This window comes from Hibiscus syriacus, unplaced genomic scaffold, assembly GCF_006381635.1.
Source record: "Hibiscus syriacus cultivar Baekdansim isolate YM2019G1 unplaced genomic scaffold, ASM638163v2 tig00110858_pilon, whole genome shotgun sequence".
Taxonomy (NCBI): Eukaryota; Viridiplantae; Streptophyta; class Magnoliopsida; order Malvales; family Malvaceae; genus Hibiscus; species Hibiscus syriacus.
Window position 1 is genome coordinate 41,183 of NW_024062890.1, and position 23,490 is coordinate 64,672.

The 23,490-nt window shown below is 35.2% G+C and overlaps 2 protein-coding genes across 2 annotated transcripts; both read right to left on the reverse strand.

The window, feature by feature from the left end:
- Window positions 1-2,549: 2,549 nt before the first annotated feature.
- LOC120143486 lies at window positions 2,550-3,190 on the reverse strand. Its single transcript, XM_039157794.1, has one exon. It carries the CDS (start codon window positions 3,110-3,112, stop codon window positions 2,555-2,557), a length of 558 nt encoding a protein of 185 aa, XP_039013725.1. The 5' UTR covers window positions 3,113-3,190; the 3' UTR covers window positions 2,550-2,554.
- Window positions 3,191-4,775: 1,585 nt separating this feature from the next.
- Window positions 4,776-11,454, reverse strand: LOC120143504. Its single transcript, XM_039157809.1, has 14 exons — window positions 11,330-11,454; window positions 10,956-11,064; window positions 9,443-10,354; window positions 9,051-9,151; window positions 8,840-8,954; window positions 8,431-8,508; window positions 8,249-8,341; window positions 7,762-7,845; window positions 7,275-7,373; window positions 6,556-6,618; window positions 6,320-6,350; window positions 5,947-5,993; window positions 5,646-5,704; window positions 4,776-5,159 (listed from the first exon to the last, which is right to left on the reverse strand). Exons 2-14 carry the CDS (start codon window positions 11,001-11,003, stop codon window positions 4,940-4,942), a joined length of 1,950 nt encoding a protein of 649 aa, XP_039013740.1. The 5' UTR covers window positions 11,004-11,064; window positions 11,330-11,454; the 3' UTR covers window positions 4,776-4,939.
- Between the last annotated feature and the right edge of the window lie 12,036 nt (window positions 11,455-23,490).

Below are 23,490 nucleotides of genomic sequence, written 5' to 3' on the forward strand. Positions count from 1 at the left end.
TGGTCAAAATGTTTCAAAAATAAGAATAATGACCAAAGTTATTATTTAATCAAATGTTGAGGATATTTTTATTATTATACCTTTAAATGGAAATCGTTATATTACACTATATCTTAAAATCAAGTTTATATACCGATATATGTTTACTTTAGAAACAACAAAATATAAACTCATCAAGTTATCTCAGTGATAAAAATAATTTTTTTCTTATGATCTATAGTTCGAGCAGTTGTATCTGTAGTGTTTGTTGTCAATTAATTAAAAAAAATCTAAACAAATATTATATTGTAATCACTCAAAATAATAAAAAAATAGATATGATCCAAATATATAGATATAGTAAAACAAAAATCCAAATTTTATTTGAAAATAATTCTAATTTAATTTATTCTCTAAGAGAGAAAGGATTATGCTATCGAATTTCAACTCTAATATCAATTAATTTTTAAAGAAATTCTTAATTATAATATTAATATCTTCAACTTAGTTGACCAACTTCAGATTTTTAATAGATAGAAAGATAATGAATAATTATTCGAATATATATCATATTAGAATCATTTGTTTAAGAGTTAAAATAATTTTTAAAATATTAAATATTAAAAAATAATAATCAATCAACTATTAGATAATTTAATAGGACGGAATCCTGAATTTTTAAATAATTCGTATTTATTAGTTCATAAATTAAATACCAATAATAATTATATCAAGAACAAAAAATCAAATTTCAACTCCTTGACCCTCTAATGTATACTAATATCATGCGCAACGCAAGTTATATTTTTATAAAATGAAAAGAATATTAGAAAAATATTTGAGAAAACAAAATAGTGTCTAGGTTCAATGAATATAGACGAAAAATTACACCAGCCTTTCGATGGCCTCAGAGGTCAGTTTCCCGATCCAAGTTGGGCTGGGCTGCCCGTGTTATTTTAAAAAGCATAAATTCGTATTTAGTATTTAATTTATTAGTTTTGATTTATTTTTTTAAAACTTAATGACGGGTATTAAAATAAAATAAAAATTGATAGTTTAAATATTAAAACAGACTAAATTAATAGTTTAGGTATTAAATATATACTTTTCCCTTTAAAATAGATTAAATGATATTTTTAGTCGAATAAATTCAAAAATATTGTTAGCGGATTCCTCCCCAAAAAATATAGGTACTAAAAATTTATTTTATAATATAGATTATTTATTATAATACACATAAAATTTATTATGTTCATAGGAATTAGAAACTCATCATGTGAAAATGAAAAATCTTCATGATGACAAAACGAGTTATAATCATTTATTATATTTTATAAAAGTCTTTATTTTCACACGATGAGTTCTATCAAATGGTCTTGTCGTCTAGTTCCCAAGTTAATTTTCCATCACATACATTTCCTTAAAAAAATTAAATGGATTATTTGGTCAACGAAATCATTCTTAGTCACCAAAATTTTTAAAATTATAAAATAATTCATTATTATTATTTTGAATAGATAGAAAAGATCACTAAAATATTATTATTATAATAAATTTTTGATAGATTTAAGAATCACTTTGTAATAGTTCAATAAATCATTTTGTAATATCACGAGGATCATTTTGTAATAGGTCGAAATAGACCATCTTATAATACTTTTTAAAAAATGATCAAAAAGATCATTTCAACAAAATTGAGTGATTTTTAATGTACTTTATCATTTAATTACTTTATCAAAAAGATCATCTTTTCACGGAGGTCAATTCATAATTGCTAGAGGTCTTTTATAGAAGTTGCTCTCAACCTAGCGTTGGGGCAACCTACTACCCTACCTCTCCTTACCCCATTACATATAGAAATAGGTTCATCTAATTTTTTTTTGTCACTCGACTATTTTTTTAATCAATATCCCGTTAAAAAGTGTAAAGATTTGATGAGATGATAATTTTTTTTATTTTCAATGATAACATAATATTACTTGTATTAATTTTTTTAACGATAAGTGATCAAAATTAAACATTAAATATAATTTTGAAAATAAATTTATTAGATGACAAAAATAGAATCACATTAATAAAAGTAGATGACTGAATACGTAGTTTACCCTAAAAGTATCAATGCAACTTATACATATTTTAATAATGGTTCAGAAACGAGATATATATATAGAAATCAACAATTTATTGAACTTTAATCAAAATTTATAAAAGTAACCGATCTGATCAAGAACAGATGGACAGACAGTACAAGAACAGTAAAAATCACCAATATTTTACAATGTAACTTGGTAGAATTTCAAATTTTTCTCAAAAAATAAAACCCAGAATTTTGCTTTTCTTAAACTTGGAAAGGCCAAGGCCAGTTCTTCAAATCTAATAATGGTTCAGAAACGAGATATATATATAGAAATCAACAATTTATTGAACTTTAATCAAAATTTATAAAAGTAACCGATCTGATCAAGAACAGATGGACAGACAGTACAAGAACAGTAAAAATCACCAATATTTTACAATGTAACTTGGTAGAATTTCAAATTTTTCTCAAAAAATAAAACCCAGAATTTTGCTTTTCTTAAACTTGGAAAGGCCAAGGCCAGTTCTTCAAATCCTCATCTGCAACTTTCCCATTCCTCTGTTTCAACGATCCGCCATTGCCAACCCCATGACCTTCAACGAAAGCATAGTACCTCAATACAAAAGCCAACCCCAGAACCACCCATTCCAAGCAGAAAACCACCACACACAACCCACCAGCCAGTTTCAATATCAAAACCCCATCTTCTTCCCTAACGTACGACTTCAAATACCCCAAGAAATCTTGGGTTCGGGTCCATATAAGCACCGAAACAGAGCCTTCGAATATCGACGTCAGCACCATCGTCACCATGTGAGACAAGTACCATTTGTTGGACCCCGAGATCGCGACGGAACAACCCGAGACGGCGCCGCCGATGGCGATGACGTGGAGGAGGATGAAGAAGAAGCCGAACAGGGAAGGGAATAAACGGAGGGAAAGGGTGAGAAAGATACAACTCGAGGCGGCTCCCAAGAGAAGGTAATTGCTGACTAAGAAGATTTTGTGGGATCGGCTATGAGATTCTGTTACCGAATTCTCGACAGAGAGACCCATTGTTGAGAACTTTGAATTGAATTCGATGGAAGGGTGAAAAATCAAATTTTCGAGCTTGAAATTTTGTTTCTGGATAAAGATTTGAAGGTTTTCTATAGGTTGAAGAAAGGAGAACAAGTATATAAGGGTGACAAGTTTCTGCGTTAACGTTCAATTTTTTAAAAGATGGTGACCGTTGAGAAAGTAATTCAAAAGCTTTGTAAACGTCTAGTTTTTTTTCCCTTTATAACGTTCCTCAACAAAATAAACAAATATAAATCATATGGAATTTAGGTTTATTATATAAATTGATATATGAATTTGTCAATTTTATCAAAATTATCAGAATACGACACGTGTCACTTAAAGTGATTTTTCAACAATCGTTACTGTCAGGACACTTAAAATGATAATGTTTGTTAAGTACTTAGATTTACCGAAAAATAGTTTAAATACTTAAATAGAAAAAATGTATAATTTGGATATTTATTTCTATATATTTAAGCCTTTTTAATAAGTCTGAAATTTATTATCTTACAGCATTATAATATATGTAACCATGCAAGTATATTAAAAACTTGTCAATATGCTAACTTTTTTTCTTCTAAATTTAATACGCAAAATATATAACCTCTTATTATTATTATCACCAATCTAAATATAAATCAAGCCTAAATCGAGTTAAAAATGAGGTTTAGATTGAGACTTTCAGTACGACATTGATGCTTTCTGTTTAGTATTTATACTTCAAAACAACAAAACTAAATTCTATGTTGATACTTTTCAATAATATCGATACTATTGAAAAAGTCTTGATATTTCTTTCAAAATATAAACACTTTAACTTTATTGAGTGAAAATGGTTTTCATTCATCTTGTTTGGTTTCTCATTGGATTGTATGTTACTAAATGGACTTAGATAAGTTTAAAATATTAAAATATGAAGAAGTGAAGATAACACCGGCAAATTCTTTGTTGTGCATTTGGTAATATTGGTGTAGTGAACGAGGTTGGTGATGGAGTGTATGAAGTAATTTTCATGGACAAATGTAGTATTTTATGTTAGGACTTGACGTAAGGAATGAAGGATGCCATGGCTGACCTCAACCCAGAAGTAATGCAGCTTGGCCAGTCAGTTTACAACCAACCTGGCGCCGGCGGTGCCACTGGCTCTGCACCTGATGGTGAAATTGGACCTTCATATTCATCAAACAAGGTATTTATCCGGGGATAAACATTGAATACAGTTTCCTACAAGTGAAGTTAGTCAGGTGATTGATGTATGCTAAATGGGTTCGAACTGGTTGAAAAACGTCCATCAATATGATGTCCATACATCGTTGACAGACGAAACTTAATTACGGCTGTTAATGGCTGTTGATAACGTTGCTGATGACAATGACTTGTTGGCTTGAGTTGGTGTCATGACTGTTGAAACATGCATCAAGGTTAAAGTGTCTATATGTAAGTGTCACAAGATTATTACCTTCTTTCCAAAAGACAGGTCTGATAGAATGCTCTCTACTTTTCTAAAACAAGCAGCACGGAAATAAATGCATAATGAATGCATGACACATATAGCTGCATTTCTAACCAAAACCACAAAACAAAACCAACTTGTACGTTTGGAAATGATTAACCAAGCTTTATTGATTGCAGTTGGTATGATTGTTTGATGAGTATTATAGAACATAAATGATTTAGCTCATATGTAGAGGACTTGTTCTTAGGGTTTAGACAGGTCAGTATCTTTGCAAACTCTTTGTTCACTATGTCAACGTGAACCATTGCATTCACCAATTTGATGATCAAATGGAGATATTTTACTGCAAGAAAAATGCACTACACCTATGCTTCGGAGAGGTCAACTTTCTCATTCATTGGAGCCATTGCATCGGGATCTTCTGAATCAGATGGTTTAGATTCATGCTTCGCAGCAGCCTGCAACACTCGGCTTTGAACATCTGGCGATGAGGGTGAGGTTGGAAGTCCAATTCCATTGGTTTCTAAGTTCCCAGAAACCCATGAAAGTGCCTGAGCTCCAAATCTGACAGGAGCTAGCAACAACCTTCAAGAAGAATTTCAGTTGGAAGAACAAATTGTGGTCAAGGTTTCAGTAAAATCCAACTAATTGGTTAGAAGGATTTAAAATCTTGATTCTTGGTCCATGAGTACGATAATAATTATGCAAAATTACACGTGAAACGTACCTAATAACTTAATCAGCGGCTAAATCATAGATGACAAAAGCAGAAAGGCCAAGGTCATACAATTCTACTTAATGTGAATGAACGACAATCAAAAGACATTATTGAGTATCAAGTTCATAACATATATTTAGTTATCATCATTCTGCAGAAATGCCAACCTCGGAAATAATGCATTGGCAACAACTACCACAACCTTTTTTTCGACGGTTTTATGTAAGACAACGCCGTTAATAGCCATATAGTTTGGACATGGGATCAGACACAGGTACTTCAAGAATGTATCTAAAGACAATCTTTTTAATATCACAATATCAGTATTATAAATGTTTTGAAGAAGGGTGTACCTTATGTCTTCTTTAAAATCCTCAGAGCTCTCATACGAAGAGACCCTCCGATAAATGGTCTGGTAAAATTAGAAGTCAGCAATCAAGAAGCTAAATTGAAAGAGTTGCTAAAATATTCTCTCAAGGTAAAATATAGGAGAAGCTGAAGATGTTCAGACGAGAGTACAAAGCAACAGCATGCTTTTTTTTTCTTCTTTTTTATTCAAAACATAAAAGTTCATTTTAATTTAGAAAAATAAGGAAATTGATATAAAAAACTGAGAACTTGATAAGAACGTGTTAAACCAGGAGGTTTACGTACCACGACTAAGCCAAGAATGCCAATCAGCTGTAATGATTTCTCCCACTCTACAAAGAAGTAGAATGCCAGTAAACAAAAAATCGACATAAGGAGTTATGAAGTGCAAATGCATGACAAAATACCTGGAAAAATATATTAGAGAGAAGATATATTAAATAGCAATCTCTCTGACTATCTCTTTCTCCATAATTTACAAATCAAAACTCACAACAAATTGGCATTTCAGAAGTTCTAAGAAATGCAAAATGCACATGGCTAGACTACCTTGGGATAAATCGCAATCAATTATTGCTTCCAGGTTTCAATTTCTTTTCAAAGAGAAAAAAAAAAGGAAAAGGAATTGATATGTTTCAAGGAAGGACAAGATACATACCTAGCAGAGCGTAAATTGCTGCTACAGAACCCTGCCACAAAGATATACATTAGCATTTTATGGGTTTTAACTGATATAATTAACTTGTTTCATGTGAGGATAATGATGACATTGGACCACCTCACTAGATATACTTCGAATATTGCTCAAGCTTGTGTAATAATAAGAATACCCTTCTTTTATGTAGTATATAAACTATTAAAGTTTACATATCATAAAAGGAACCTGAGTCTTACCACACCATACCCAAGAACTTGCACTGGAGAAGGACTAATTTCTTCTAAGATCGCCTCAGCTTCCTGGGATGAACACAAGTTAAAATTTGTTACACTAATGAAAAAAAAAACAGTCGTAAGCATTTTTATTCATATCATTCAAGTATGGCACACATGGAAATCCTAGATCAGTAATATTTTGGCTTGAAAGTGTCTTATATTCAGGTGGGACATTCTAGCAGCAGTGAATCAGATTTTAAGTATAGATGTTAACAAGATATGGATACCCTAGCTGTTTGATTCTCTATTTCTTCTTCATTTCTCCATTGCATGGTGGGGATGTGTTAGTTGTAACTGTTCGATGTGGTTCTTTAAACATCAGCTCTAAAATAGCTATTATACTTGATAGCAGTAACATCTAAGATAGAAGATGAAATCCAACAAAACTACCTAATTCAATCACATTAGCATACAAAAATGTGATAATGTTCCATGATGACCAAGTAGTTTCCAATAAAGTATGTGACTTTCTCCCTCTTTTATTCTTGGTCCAATATTTTACGGATATACTTTAGGCAGTTCTGTCGCAAATGAATTCAGAGTTACTTGATGTCCTCTAATTAAGCAAAAAAAAAAAAAAAAAAAAGAAATACAATCAATTGAATCATAATCCTATGAATCAACTTACCGCATTTTCCATATAAAGACTTCCAGAAAAGAGAGTACAACATAATAAATACCTCATTGAGTATCGTAAGTGCTGTCTCTGGTTTTAGTTCCTTAATTCGGAGACCCTGGTTCACCCATGACTGGAAGCCACCCTGGACCAGGTAGGGTTTCTGTGATATAAAACACATTAAAACGAGTCAGCCGGGAACAATGCAATGTTCAGCTTCCAAAATGTGATACTCGGATTTACAGATTTAACCATTTAGGTCCTGCATATTTCAGTTCGGATTTAGTCACAAGTCTTCAAAAAATATGACAGACCAAATTAATAAAAAAAAAATTGAACTTTTAATTGAATTTGAACTGAATATGTTCACTCCTTAGATCAAAGACACTCTCAAATATGTAACTGTAATATTTCAGGGAGGCACTGTAGTATCTCTCACATTCGAGTTCCCAGTATATGAATGTTAGCTCATGAAAAGAAAAGAAAAAAAAAATACACCATATGAATTTCAGGTATCGTAACTCTCATTCCCCCTCCCCCCCAAGTCTTACCTTAACCCCAAGTTTTCTCAATGATCTTGCAATTCCTTTGGAACGACTACCATCAGCATCCATAATTATGACCTTCGACCTGTCCTACAAGTGGTAGAAAAGAAAATATGCATAAATTATGATGTTCTATTCAAAGGCCAATAACAATGGCTACAGTCAGTAGTTAACTTTAGCTACATCTTATAAGAAAAAGACTGGATGTGCATGATCACCCCCCCCCCCTTCCTCCAACCTATCCAACGAGCCATGGCTTTGGTATAACAATAAAACTAAGTTGACAAAGAAGAGAAAAATAGTAAGAAAGTTCATAGACATATGAAGCTACAAAATCATATGCTAAAGTGTTCTTAGTAGCCTAAATGTGAATGCGTTACAGAGTTTGGTTAGTCTGACCCTAAGTTCTTTCACTCTTTCTGCAAATCTCTAGCTTAAAAAATCAACTAAAACCAGCAAAGAGGTAAGCAATGAAAAACAAAAAGATGCAAACCTCAATGGTTTTCAAGTTTCGAATAACAGTAGCAATCAAGGAGTCATCAAGGCCCCTTCCGCTCTTCATTAATTGCCGTATTGAACCATTAACCTGAATAAAAACAAAGACCATAAAGATAAAACTTTGGGAAAGCCAATAAAAGTAAACTTTTCAAGTAAGATGGTGATGTTTAACCAGACCTCAGGTAAATATACACTAGCATAACGAGACCGAGCTGCTCGTCGAAGATCGGGAATGCCATCTCTCTCTCTTAAGACCTTGACCAAGTTAATGCCCAAAAACAAGCCACTTCAGATTCAATGGAATAGGAAAAAAAAATCAACTTCAGAAAAATAATAGATCATTAATCATCTATGAGGGAAAATAGCACCCTAGGAAGAGAAGCATGAGAGCACTATTAAAACTAGGTTGGTTAAGTCAATATCCATGCTACAAAACAGAAAGCCCAAAACTCATTGGAGTGCAGCTCAGGGGGGTTGTGGGGTAGGCTTAGGACTGAAACCTAAGTTTGAGCTATGGTGCCTACTCGTCTTACTCATACACAAAAAAGGGGGCAAAAAATAGCCAAAAGAATTTGTGGTATCTTGCCTCAGGCCGCACATCAATAAGTAAAGCATTCTCCTTTCCAGACAAGAGCTCCAAAGTTAGTTTAGGCGATAAGTCCCCAGAGTAACCACCATATGTCCACACCCAGTAAAACACCCTGCACAGATCTGATACAAAATATAAACTCCCCATGCGAAAAAAGAACTATTCAGTAAAACTTATAATTAAAATGAGCACATAAGAACATTCATACCATAGAGTGGCTGAGGAGCCAACAAAAAGGAAAAAGGGGACAATGGGATCATTCGGATCAAAGCCTAGACTCCTTTCAAGCCCCTCAATACCAATGTAAATCTGCTTACAACAAATTGAATTAAAATAAAAATGAAAAGAAGCAGCAACAGCAGCAGCTCACAACTGAATAAATAATGGATTTGTTATATATATATATATATATCCTTGAACTAGAAAATATAATTCTAGGAGATTTCTTATGCTTGAACTCATTGTTCTATCTTTAGTACTATAAATTCTTATCGTCCCAACTACTAGCATATATCTAGAAGCAGGAGTTTGTTTGAGGATCATCAAAGAACATTAAAGCCATGAGACATGGACTGATATGAACACCAAATAAAAGGATACCTGTTGCAGGGCATCCCCAACAGACTTTAGGACTTTTCCTGTTTTCTCTTCATACAGAGTTAGTGTGTTTTTGATCTCTGGCGGAAGACGTTCCTTAGAAGAAGCATAATAATATATGAAAGAGGAAGCCCCATTTGATAAAGAATCCTCCACTCCAACAATTGTACGCCTCAACAAGTCGACAGCAAAAATATTAGCTTCACTTGATGCTTCCTTCAAGTCATTTGACAAGTTTGAAAGCTTATTGTCAGCTAATACTTGAGCATTAACTACAGCTTCAGAAGCACTTGTCTTAACAGAAGTTATAGAAGAAGTAATTTTCTCCAATAAGCTTTTCACAGCATTCTCTCCTTTGTCTAACGAAGAGTTAACAGACTCGTTAACCCCAGCCAGAAAATCGTTAAGACCAGTTTTCGCATTGGATAGTGAATCGTTATCAAAGTTCACGGAGCTAGATGCTGCAGTGGGGGTCTTGGGTGTTGTGTCAATAGTTGATATGGTTTCTGGTCCCTCCAAGCCCATGTAATCATTGGCATTTTCAACTAATTGGTTTGACAAATCGACAAGTTTCTCTTCTGCAGTAGATATGCTAGAATCTTCAACATATTTCAGTTCAACATCAGTGGGTGACATTATTGCTTCAACTGAAGAACTCCATCCATTAGAAATTTTGCATTTAACATCAACTAACTCATCTGGGCAAGAATAGCTGTTAACAAGGTCCACAGATACTGGTTGTTCAATGCCTTCAACAAAGTTGGAGTATAAAGATTTCGTTGCTTGTGGCTTAAAACACATTCTATGGAGATGATTTCCATTTGAAATGCCCAAAGCAGACTTGTCTTGATAATTACATCTCTGAAAGTCCTTTTCAAATGGAGTGAAAGGCCGCAAACCTCCATGGAATGAAATCTGCTAGAGGCATCAGTTCAGATAATGAATGAACTGCTTCTTAAAAGACAATTAACCAGTGCCATTTTAAATATAGGTAACGACACAGGATGCAGGAAATACATTTGTTACACAGAAATTCATACGTTGGTAAAGGCACGCCCTAAATGCAGCTATAGTACAAGATCATCATTTCAAATACACGAATGAACTACTTCTTGAAGCAAAATCATTTAAAGGTCCGTCGGGATTTGGGGAAAAAACTGTTACACAAGAAAGGGTATACCTTGAAAACGGAAGTAAGATAAACAAGCAACATTTACCTATAAACATAAATTCCCAGAATGATCTGGATATATTATGGTCTTCACTGACACAAAGCATTCCCCCTCAATGCAGCTTTATCCACTTACTAACCAAATACTATCAACTCCTCAACATTGAAACTAATTCAATATTCCATAGCAGTTAAATTTCACAACTTTGATTATAATTTATCTATTCAAGCTTGAAAGTTGGAACATTCAAGAATTCAGAAAATAATTAAACCCATAAAATCAAAACAAGGGAGTCAAATAGTGCATAGAAGCAAATTTGTGGTTAAAGAAAGTGAAAACTTTACCTGAGAATATGAAGAACAGCCAGCAGCGGCTGAGCAAACGGGTAACATTGTTCAAAATGATCTCAATGGCAAACCACACTTGGTAAAACTCAACAAACTTCGATATCGGCTAAAATTCCAACAACAAAAAACCCACATCAATATTCAATGTGTAGTCACCGGCTTAACGAGAAACAACAAATTCATAATATGAAATCCGGGGAAACAAACAAAAAAAGGCAATTACACAGCACTCAAATTGCAGGGGGGGGAAAGGGTTCTTTAACATGGGATTCTCGAAAACTTTAGCTCAAAACTCATTTTCATCTTTGTAGCAACAAGATCAAAACTTTACACAGAGTTAAAAATAAGATCAAATAAAAAAAAAAGTGTACCAAGTAATTCGTCCTCTCCAATGCAAGTTTCTAACAAAATTGAAGGCGGATGCAACATAAAAACAAGCTGAGAAATGAAGTGGAAAGGAAGCGGTTAATGTACAAGGAAGGGAGTCGAAAGAATGGAAGAAGATGAAATATATATAAAGAGAGAGAAATGGGTGACGATGGAAACTCCTGTGGCTTGTTGAAGCTATTAGATTGTACTTCATCCTTTCAGTTGCTGACTTGGCGCAACGCTTTGCCTCTTGTTATGTGTGGGGACAGATTTCCATAATCGCATTTCGAGTTTAAGGTCGGTCTTGTTTAGGCTAAATATTACTAGTATCTAATATGTTTTATTTTGATGATTGATTTTTTTTTAAAAAATTATTTTTTATTATTACATTTTTAACTCATTTTATTTTGATAATTGAGTTATTAATTTATATTATTTTATTGACATCACACATTAAATGAATATTTAAATGATTAAGAATTTATAATAAAAAGGAAATCAATACAAGATTAATTTGAAAATCGCAACGAGATACTTACTTTCGAAATGCGATAATAATTGAGCTTTTTAAATATATATATATAATATTTTTTTTTATAGATTTTTAGTTATCAAGGAAACTCTAAGATATTATATAAAAAGAGTTCTAAGTTTTAGTTTAGTGCATGAATTTAAACATTGGTCTATTATCAAAATAACAGTTTATTATTGAATATCAATAGTGAAATATTGTCTAAAACAGTTATTGCATGATCGTTATACTTATGATAACTATATTAATATTTGTTATATCTGTAATCGTGATAAATACAATATAACTAAAAATGTGACTACAACCATAATTTAAATCTCTGATCTAATGTAGACATCATGACTTTTATGTCGAAAATATATTTTTTATTTTATGTATTTTATCAGTTAATTCAATTTAAGTGGTAAGTGTTATTTGAACATAATGTAAAGTAATAAAATAGATGTATATAATTTTAAGGGTAAAATATATAAATAGTCCCCAAATTTTTAGGCACTTGTATTTTGGTCATCTAACATTTGAAATTTACAATACAATCATTGAACTTTTAGTTCATTTTCAAAATAGTCCCTACCGTTATCTCCCACGTGACACATTAACTCCGTTAAAACAACACCCCCACAGGTCTTCTTCTTCTTTCTTCTTCCTTCTTTCTTTCTTCTTCCTTCTTTCTTCCTTCTTCATTCTTCCTTCTTCTTTCTTCTTTCCTCCTCCTCCTCCTCCTCCTTCTTCTTGGAAAATAAAGCTCTTGACTCTTCTGTAACAATGCATGCAATCTCTTTCTATCGCTGCATCAAAGCCTTCACGACGATCGAGTAAGTCGTTACCTTCCGTCGCCTTTCGACAAATTTGAAGATTCCGACCGACTACCGAGGTTAACTATCGACATTACCAACATGCATGGAAATGGATAAGCTTGGAAGAGTTTTAGAAGAGTATGTTCAGATAGAGAACGATTCATCCCGCTATGAAGAAAACTACGAAAATATGGACGCAAAATAGCACAACATGTACCTCCTTTTGTTGAGTTAATCGATTGACGGAATCGGCCAAGAGGGGGGTGAATTGGAAATTAAAATTTTGTGGAAGCTTTTGCAGAAAATTGAAAGTAATTGCACATCGATTTAGAGTGGTTCGACTTTATCAACCAAAGTCTACGTCCACTACCTTAGCTATCCACACTAAGGATTTTCCAACAAATTCACTAATTTGTTCTTTCTTTTGAGGCCAAAGAGATAACCTTATAACTCCCTCAAGAATATACCCCAATTCTTGAGAACACTCTTTTCTCAAAGAGAAGATTACAAATTTGCAAACTCACAAGAAAAACCTCACAAGGCAAATATGTTTGCACAATTCTAGAACAAAGGAAGAACACTCAAGAATAAATACAATTGAGCACAATAAATGTTCTTGAAAGAAAAATGAATATTGAATGAAAAATAGGCTTGAAATGCTCAAACTTGAGGTTTTGATGCTTTCTCTTTGATTCTCTCTTGATTCTAGTTTATAGATGTTTCTTGTTATTGATCAATGGCTTCTAAGCTTGCTTAAATACACCTTGAATCACTTTTGAATGTTGGGGATGATTAGTGGAGTCAATAGAGCCGTTTAAGTGTGAAAACAATTAATTAAAACAGTTGGGAGCGTCAGTGCATCGATGTATACTCATGGTGCATCGGTGCATCAGTGTAAAATTCAAATATTTTTACCGTTGGACCCTTAGTGCATCGGTGCACTAAGAGTGCATCGATGCATCAAGTGCATTCGATGTTTCAAAATAGCCAGAGTGCATCGATGCATGGCTGGTGCATCGATGCATCAAATGCATTCGATGTTTTCATAAAATCCTCAGTGCATCGGTGCATGGTATGTGCATCGATGCATGAAATGCATTCGATGTTCAATTTAATTCATGGTGCATCGATGCATGGATTGGTGCATCGGTGCATCACTCTGAAAAATTGATTTCAGGCTTGATTTTGGTTCAAAATACTTTGTGAAAATCGAATATACTTTTAGAAAATCATTTGTAAAATCTTAAAATTCATTTAACTTTTTCCGGATTTGCCAAAATGACCAACAAAATCGCAATGCGATCGCTAATTCGCAACGCGATCTCCATTATCGCAAATTCGCGTTGCATTTTCGCAATGCGATAGTTGAAAATCGCGTTGCGATGGTCTACAGTATCGTTGCGATTTTCCCAATTCGCAATGCGAATAAGTAAATCGCAACGCGAATTGGGAAAATCGCAATGCGAATAAGTAAATCGCAACGCGAATTGGGAAAATCGCAATGCGATACTTACTATCGCAATGCGATAATAAAAAATCGCAACGAGATACTTACTTTCGCAACGCGATACTGACTTTCGCAACGCGATTTACATAGCGCCATTCGTATTAACGCGTATTTTTTTTTCAAATTCCAAACACTTATTTTTTCTTAATAAATAGGAAAATGAACCGTCCACAGTAATCGCAACTCATAACCTCAAACCCAAAAACACAACACTCAGTCCCATCTCCATCTCTCACTCTCTACGGCGAAATTCGTCCCCATCTCCGAAGATTTCCGTCCCCATCGCCGGCGAAATCCCTCACAACCATTCACAGTCAAAAATCCCTCACAATCATTCAGAAATGGAAAATCAACCTCCGAGGGTTAGTTTTTTTTATTTTTATTTTGAAATTTTGCATTATTTTAGGTTTTTCATATTGAGATTGATGATAAGTTTACTGGTAATTTCAATAATAGATTAACCATTTCACTTAGATTTCTTATTAAATTCATTCGATTGCTGCCAATACTGCTAAACTGTTTAGCTTGTGAAGTTAGTATTTGTCTTTGCTTTGTCTTTTGGTTGAAGTAATGCAGAAGAAGAATAGTTTCGAGAATGAAAATCGCAACGCGGAAATAACTATCGCAACGCGAAATAAAAATCGCAATGCGAAACCAAAATCGCATTGCGATTTTTATTTCGCGGTTGCGATTTTCATTTCGCGTTGCGATTGTCTGGTCGCGATAGTCATTTCGCGTTGCGATTCTCTCGTTGCGATAGTCATTTCCGCGTTGCGATTCTCATTATCTCGTTGCGATTTTCATTTCAACCAAAAGACAAAAACAGTGTTGCAAATTTTAGTTTCAAGAATAAACTACTATTTATGTTTATTGTTTTGTTTTTGGTATATCTTGACAGTGTAATTTTTGGTATATCTAACTTGGTATGTTTATTGTTTTTTTGTAGAAATTTTTTTTGGCTTCATTGACATTAAGGAATAAAGTTAGCCTAGCCACTACAATTGCTTCGAAGCTTTCACCTGCACAAAGAAAATTGTTTGAAGAAACCTGCTTCGGGCCATGGCTGAGAGTACAGCATCCGGGTGGAGATGCTAGTTTGACCCATTTGTGGCTTCAGGCCATGACTAGCGATCTACCCGACAGTATACAACGTGGTGAGGAAGAGATATGGTTTCATTTTCCACCGGCGTATACTTGTTTTGGGCGGAAGGAGTTCTGCTTAATCACTGGTCTACGATTCGGACACGATGATGTAGGCCGGTACACTCGTCATATCACCCGCCCATCATGGTTATCCAGGGTTTTTCCTGATGAGTCAATAGAGAAGCCGAACTTACACGTCGACGACATGAAGAAATTGTTTAATAAGAAAGATGGTTTTACTCGGATGAATGACGTCGATGTTGTCCGAGTATGCTTTCTACTACTTTTGTATGCCGACTTTCTAGGCAGAGAGGCCAGACAACCTATTCCTCAGGAGCTAATATTATTTTTAGAGGACCTAAATGCATGGAATCTGTTTCCGTGGGGTTCGTATATATGGAAAGCTACCTGGACTAAGTTGTCGTCTGCCTTTGATGACCGCAAAAGTTTGCGGGGCGATGGGTCGAAATACACTTTGTCAGGCTTTGTTTGGGCCTTTAAGGTAAGAATTTCTATATAATGTTTTCAAAAATATAATTAATTATTTAACATTTACTAATGTTTGTTATTATATTGTTTGTAGATTTGGATATTCGAGGCTTTCCCCAGCATGCGGACATATGCATTAAAATCCTCAGATGATATTCCTAGGGCTATTTCCTGGAAGAGGAAACGTATGTTGGATTGGGAAGACTTAATACCATATGCGACAATAAATAATGTAAGTTAACACAAATACTATCATATATAAACAAGTTATTAATAGTAGACGTTTAACTTTGTTTAGTTTTTATATTTTTAGGAGGCCAACACTCCATTAATGAGACTGACACCCACGGAGGCTGAGCTTGCCACTGATTGGTGGCAAGCTAGTCAGCGTTTTTTTGATGGCACGAATGATGAGCAGCCTCCACTTCCTCCACTTCGAGAGCCATCACCTCACCCAGAGCCATCACCTGATCGACCCGACTATACACCTCTACAACGAGAGCCATCACCTATCCCGTCACATCATCGAGTCTCTTCTCCACCATCACCTCATGATAGGCGACCGACAAAGATGCCACGACTTCTATCTCCCTGTTCTCCACCTCCACGGGATGAGTCAAGGGAGTTACGTGATGAGGTCAATGCCTTGCGTGAGGAGATCGGTACTCTACGCGATAACGATGGTGTATGGCGTGTGGATGTGTCTACTTTACGTGGTGAGGTTGCCGCTCTACGTGAGATGGTAGTATCGTTGCAGAATGAGGTTCATACTCTACGCAACGAGGTAAGTTTAAGATTTTCCATATTTAACTTGATGATAAATTTACTCGTAATTTCACTTAAATTAACCATTTCACTTAGATTGCTTAGTAAATTTATTCGGTTGCTGCCAAAACTGCTAAACTTTTTACTTTAACACTGTGAAGTTAGTATTTGTCTTTGTTTTGTCTTTTGGTTGAAAGTTTGAAATATATTTATCTTTGTTTTCACTGTTTAAATATCATGTCTGTTTATTTACTGATATTTGTATTTTTATTTAGAGGACCGATAAGGTGGATGCTTTACGTCGGATTTTTCTTGCACGACAGAGTTCACGCATCAGACGGCGTGCACGTGCTATTAAGTCTCCATATACCCCAATAGTGCGAAGACACCGCAAGAAGAAGCCCGACTCGCCTATCATCCCTCAAGAGTCCACTCCTATCGTTGAAGAGGCCCCTATCATTCCTCGAGAGTCCCCTCCCACCGTTCAAGAGGCCACTGTCATCGTTGAAGATATCCCTCCCACCATTCAAGAGCCCGATTCACATGGCGTCATATGTAGGATTCTTGAGAAACCCTCTGACGTGCCGGACATGATGGATTCAAGTTGGCTCTCGTATGAGTTACCGGCCAGTACCATACCGGTATCTGAAGAGGAGAGGAAACAACTACCGGACACAATTCTGGATAACACCCTTTGGGCTAAGACCGCAGTTGATTTTTATCTACATGAGCGAAGCCAGGGGTGTTTCACTGACATATGCAAGCTCAATGATGATATCTATTTGTTGCTTGATCGGTCTTGGTGGGGCGTATTATTAGGGGTCGAAGACAATGGCTATTTCGATGGAGGGGTAAGTCTTATATTTTTCTTATATTTTCATTTGATTAATTTGTTTAAAAATTAATGTAATTCACTAATATATGTATTTTTTTGTAAAACAGCATATCGATGCGTGGGTGTCACGTCTACTAATAATTAGGAAACTTAAGGAAAATAAAAGAAATACACGGTATACAATAATGCCGACGGCTTTTAACGTAGTTCACTTGAAGAATCAACGAGATGAATCATTTGCGTTGGGCAATGGACAAGCTAAACTTTATCCTGCATGGTGGGAGGTCGATAAGGTTAGTGTTTATTTTAGATTGAGTTTAAAGGTATTCATAAATAAGTGTGCAAATGAATGAATTATTACTTATGATTGTAGGTGTTTATCCCTGTTTTGGAACGTAACCATTGGCTTCTCGTCGAGCTTCAGATCCCATCCCTGAAGGCAATAGTATATGACAACATGATAAATTACATATCATTGGCTGATTTAAGAGATATTATTAAGGGATGGAGCTCTTATTTGGCTAAATACTTGGATGCGATAAATTATTGGACTCGTTCTGGAAACAAGAAGCTCAATATTACAGTTAGCAGAGACGAGACCGCACCACAACAAACGAAAGGACCCAGAGGGGATTGTGGTCCTCTCGTATGCTTGGCGTTGGACCGTTTGATCACAGGAAGTATAAAGTATCTACCTCCCACCGATATAGATAGAGCTGCAGTAGGCTTGTGGTTTCGACATTATATGGCTAGATCGATATATACGAGACGCTGCCTACCTGCATCCGCGTTATAAAAATTTCCATAAACAATTGGTATGTTTATAGGCTTGTGGTTTGAAAATGTTTGGTTAAGTACCTAGAATTCAATAATTTGCTGTTTGTAGGTTTTAGATGTGTAGAAAGTGTTGTTTGAGCAAATGTTTGGTTTATGCAGGTTAATCTCAGAAGTGAGCTGCGTGAAAATGATGTATGGCTGCAAAAGTTGATTCAATAGTAGAAGTGTTATTTTCTCTAATAATTATTGCTTATTTTTTGATTGTTTAATTGATTTGTAAAAGGTGATTTGTAAAAGTTGATTTGTTTAATTGATGTTAACATAATTCTTATTTGTGCTTGTTTAATTGATTGAAATGTAATGGTTGATTTCAATCTGCATTATGTTGAAGGCAAAAAGTACTATCGCAATGCGAAATGAAAATCGCAACGCGAAAATGAAAATCGCAACGCGAAATTAAATTCGCGTTGCGATTTTCATTTCGCATTGCGATTCCCTCGTTGCGATTTTCATTTCGCATTGCGAAATTAGCGTTGCGATTTTCATTTCGCATTGCGATTCTCTCGTTGCGATTTTCATTTCGCATTGCGATAGTAATTTCCGCGTTGCGATGGACATTAAGATGATTGCCTATTAAGTGATAACAACTGGAACAGATCATAGCAATTTTCAAACTCAAGTTACTAATACATGCCTAACTGAAAATGTTAAAAGTTCACACATAAAATCTACATAATACAACGTTTGCATTTAAAAATCACCTAAGTTAACAGTCCCAAAAGGTGAAGCCAGTTGTGATTGGGATTTTAAAGATGATTGCGATTTTGATTGCCTTTTTCTTGACACCATATGAGCTTTGGATTTTGATGATGATCCATATTTTGGTAGAGGAAAAGATGATTGTGATGGCACTGGTGATCCACATGTCAACCTTGTATGACCACTTTACTTGCACCGACTACATGTCGATCTCTTCTTCTCTTCACCCTTAGACGGTATACGATTGTGACTTTTTGGTCGGCCAGGTAGCCTTCTGTCCATGGCTGGTGGCAAAACTGTTTGTAAGTCATCTAGTATGTCCCACTCAGAAGGATGTGAAATAGGGTAGACAATCTCGACATAAGTATGTCGATATACTTCTGTAGTGTAGCAATCCATAGCGTATGTGCTTGAATCATCTTGGTTTAGATGAAGAGCAACTTTATAACATGGCCACATGGATACCAGATGTTTGCCATTTCATACAACTACACGTCCTTGCATTTAGATCGACAAGCCCATTTGAGTTATTATCCAGTACTTCAAACAAAGTGTTTGAACATGGTTCAACTCTCCATGACGTTGACTTCACAACACGTTTCGTTATCTTTTTTTCAGTCCATGGTGTAACACGATGTTCCAATGTTCCTGTAAATTTAAATAAATAATACTTAGTAAAATATATGATAAGTTACGAATTCAAGAAATAATACCTGCATGGTTTCTTTTCTTGTAGTACCACTGTTGAATAGAGGCTCGAAAAAACTCCATTAACATAGTAATGGGTAATTTCCGGGAATGACGACTTAGAGCGTTAATTGATTCTGCACTATTAGACGTCATGAAACCATATCTTGCTCCAAGTTGATGTACTCTTGACCATCTTTCAAACCCGACATCTTCTAGTGTTTGAGCACACTGAGGCAAAACACGTCTTAAACAGTTTATATGCTTATTGAAATCCCTTCCCGATAAGCCTTTACAGCCTTCCAGTATGTCCATTTGTGCTTTTTTATACCAGCAGACCTTGATTTTAGATTTCTATACAAATGAACACCACAAAGTCCATGAAAGCATCTGGGAAACACCTTCTAACAGCGTTGTCAATTGAGTTTGCCCTATCGGATATGATTGTCAGATTGCTAATAGGACCTATACAATCCCTAAGATGCCCCATAAACCATGTCCATGAATCAGAGGTTTCAGATTTGCCAACCCTGTAAGCTATTGGCAATATCCCATTGTTAGCATCCATGGCTACTGCTAATAAGTTTACTCCAAGGTATCGACCTTTCAAATGTGCTCCGTCAACTATAATAACTGGGCGCATGCAAGTAATAACGAACGAATCTACAAAATAATATACACAAGAATATAATCATTTAAATTTAAATGCATGTAACTAACAGAAATGAGTCACAGAATTATATTGATTTACTAACCGCAGCACCAATGGCGATAAACAGCAACTCAAAGCGTCCATCTCTATCTGTTTTGATATGAGTTACCGACCCAGGATTTTCAGCTTTAAATTGTGACAATAAGCCGGCAGTTGGGCAAACGATGCTTCTGGCGACCCCCTCAACAATTCCAAGGCATAACATTTGGCTCTCCAAGCTTGAGAATATGATATACTAATCTTGAACCGAGCATTCATGTCAGTCATAATTTCATGTCCCCGATATACCCTGCCATTCAAAAACATTAACTCAGCCAGAAAACCACCCAACACCTTTTTGTTTGCCTGTCTATGGTGAGGAAAAACTTGGGTTCTTGAACACGTATGTTTATCAATAAAAGTCCTAACTTGAAACATTGCGCAATCTTTTATCCTCTTTGCAATCATACGCCACGTACAGTTTTTGTCAATCGTACACCTTGTTTCGAAACGATCTTGCTTGATTTGTAAACTTTTAGTTGATAGCCATCTTCCACACATTTCGTATACAAAGCTATCTTCAAGTCTTCCTTTGTATCAAAACAATCATCTTTCTTGATACGAATAACTTTTGTGTAACAATCAACTGCTTTCTTGCCAACTCTTTTTTCCGGTAACTGAAGTAATTCTGGCATATTCCAGTTATACTCCGTGGCATTTTCTTTTCTTCGGGGACTTTTTCTTCTTCTTTTTTTCTTCAGGATTATATGAATACAGAATGGATGTTCAACATGTTCATTCACAGTCGTAACTTCCTCCTCATTATCAACAACATCTTCCTCGGCAACAGGTGTTTCATCATCAAAATTCGGGTATTGACCAATATCAAAATCATTACACGCAGGGTCTGTTTCTTCTTCTGAAACATCATCAAAATCCGTGTATTGACCAATATCAAAGTCCGGGTATTGACCAAGATCAAATTTCGAATACTGACTAGTACTCACAATTTTTCTCTTGGCTCATCATCGTCTAATTAGTCAATACGAAAACCGGAATTGGTGCTGAAAGTGATTTGGATTTGGATTAGAGAAAGGCTGTGGGTTTTTTGACCCACTTAGTGATTACTACCCGCTACTGACCCAACAATACTACTTCTAGGTTCAACAACATACAATGTAACATCATCACTTGAAACATTAATGTAAGCAATGAATCGTTCAACATCTTCATTGTCGGTAACAAATAAACTTTACCATTTCTCTGATAAGATAGCCTAAATCCACTTAGGGGCTCTAAATTTAATTTCTTTGAAACACGTAACATTAGGGTTTCATAAGTTAACTTCTTTAATGACAGTTTTAGTTGAAGATTCATGGGTAAAGGCATATATTGTAAAAAACCATGAACATTCTCCCATGACCCTCCAAAACACAAATCTATCCAAACATGATCAACATTAGATGATTTCATGGTTGTAACTAAACAAACGAGATGCGAAACTAAGACCTGTTGCCGGATGGGGAAGGATGTCGTTGGATATTGGAACGAATGTCGCCGGAGAGAGTGATAGATGGAGATGGAATGAGTTGCAATTTAGGGATTTAGGTTATGAGTTGTTGTTGCTGCGTATATATATACACTAAAAATTTGGCTTGCGAAACTAAAACCTGTTGCGAACTTTGAAACTCGCATTGCGATTCTGTATTATCTCGTTGCGAAAGTCAGAATCGCGTTGCGAAAGGCAATCATTTGACCATCGCAATGCGAAATGCAAATTGCAACGATAGAATCGCAATGCGAAATGAAAAAGGCAACGAGGATTAACATGCATAAACTTTTAACAATTATTATTGAATTCTAGGTACTTAACCAAACATTTTCAAACCAAAAGGAGTATATATGTTAACAAAACTTGCATTATGTGTATTTTATGTGTGCACTTTTAACATTTTCAGTTAGGCATGTATTAGTAACTTGAGTTTGAACATTGCTATGATCTGTTCAGTTGTCATCAGTTATTAGACATTCATTTGACTATCGCAACGCGAAAATGGCTATCGCAACGCGAAAATGGTTATCGCAACGAGAAAATCGCAATGCGAAATGAAAATCGCATTGCGATTTTCTCGTTGCGATTTTCATTTCGCATTGCGATTTTCATTTCGCATTGCGATTTTCTCGTTGCGATAGCCATTTCGCGTTGCGATAGTCTGTTTTGCCTTCAACATAAAGCAGATTGAAAATCAACAAATCAACTATTACATTTCAACACAAATTATGTACACATCAATTAAACAAATCAAGATTTACAAATCATCTTTTACAAATCAATTAAACAATCAAAAAATAATAATAATTCTTATTTCTTCATCAATTATTGAATCAATGAATCAACAACTTTGTGACCCCGTACATCCATTTCACGCAGTTCACTTAAGGATTAACCTGCAGAAACCAAACATTTGCTCAAACAAGACTTCTTACACATCTAAAACCTACAAACAGTAAATTATTGAATTCTAGGTACTTAACCAAACATTTTCAAACCAAAAGGAGTATATATGTTAACAAAACTTGCATTTGACTTACCAATTAACAATGAACACTTTCATAACGCGGATGCAGGTAGGCAGCGTCTCGAATATATTGCTCTAGCCATATAATGCCGAAACCACAAGCCTACTGCAGCTCTATCTCTATCGGTGGGAGGTAAAAACTCTGTGCTTCCCGTCGTCAAACGCACCAAGCAAAGGCATACGAGAGGACCACAATCCCCTCTGGCTCCCGGCGATTGCTGTGGCGCGGTCTCGTCTCTGACAACTGTGACATTGAACTTATTTGGCTTCTTGTGTCCAGAATGACTCCAATACTTAATCCCATCCAAGAATTTAGCCAAATGAGAGCTCCATCCCTTGAAAATATCTCTCAAATCAGACAGTGATATGTAATTGATCATGCTGTCATACACTATTATCTTCAGGGATGGGAGCTGAAGTTGGACGAGAAGCCAGTGACGACGTTCCAAAACAGGGATAAACACCTGCAATCATAAGTAATAATTCATTCATTTGAGCACTTATTTATGAATACCTTTAAACTCAATCTAAAATAAACACTAACCTTATCGACCTCCCACCATGCAGGATAAAGTTTAGCTTGTCCATTGCCCAACGCAAAT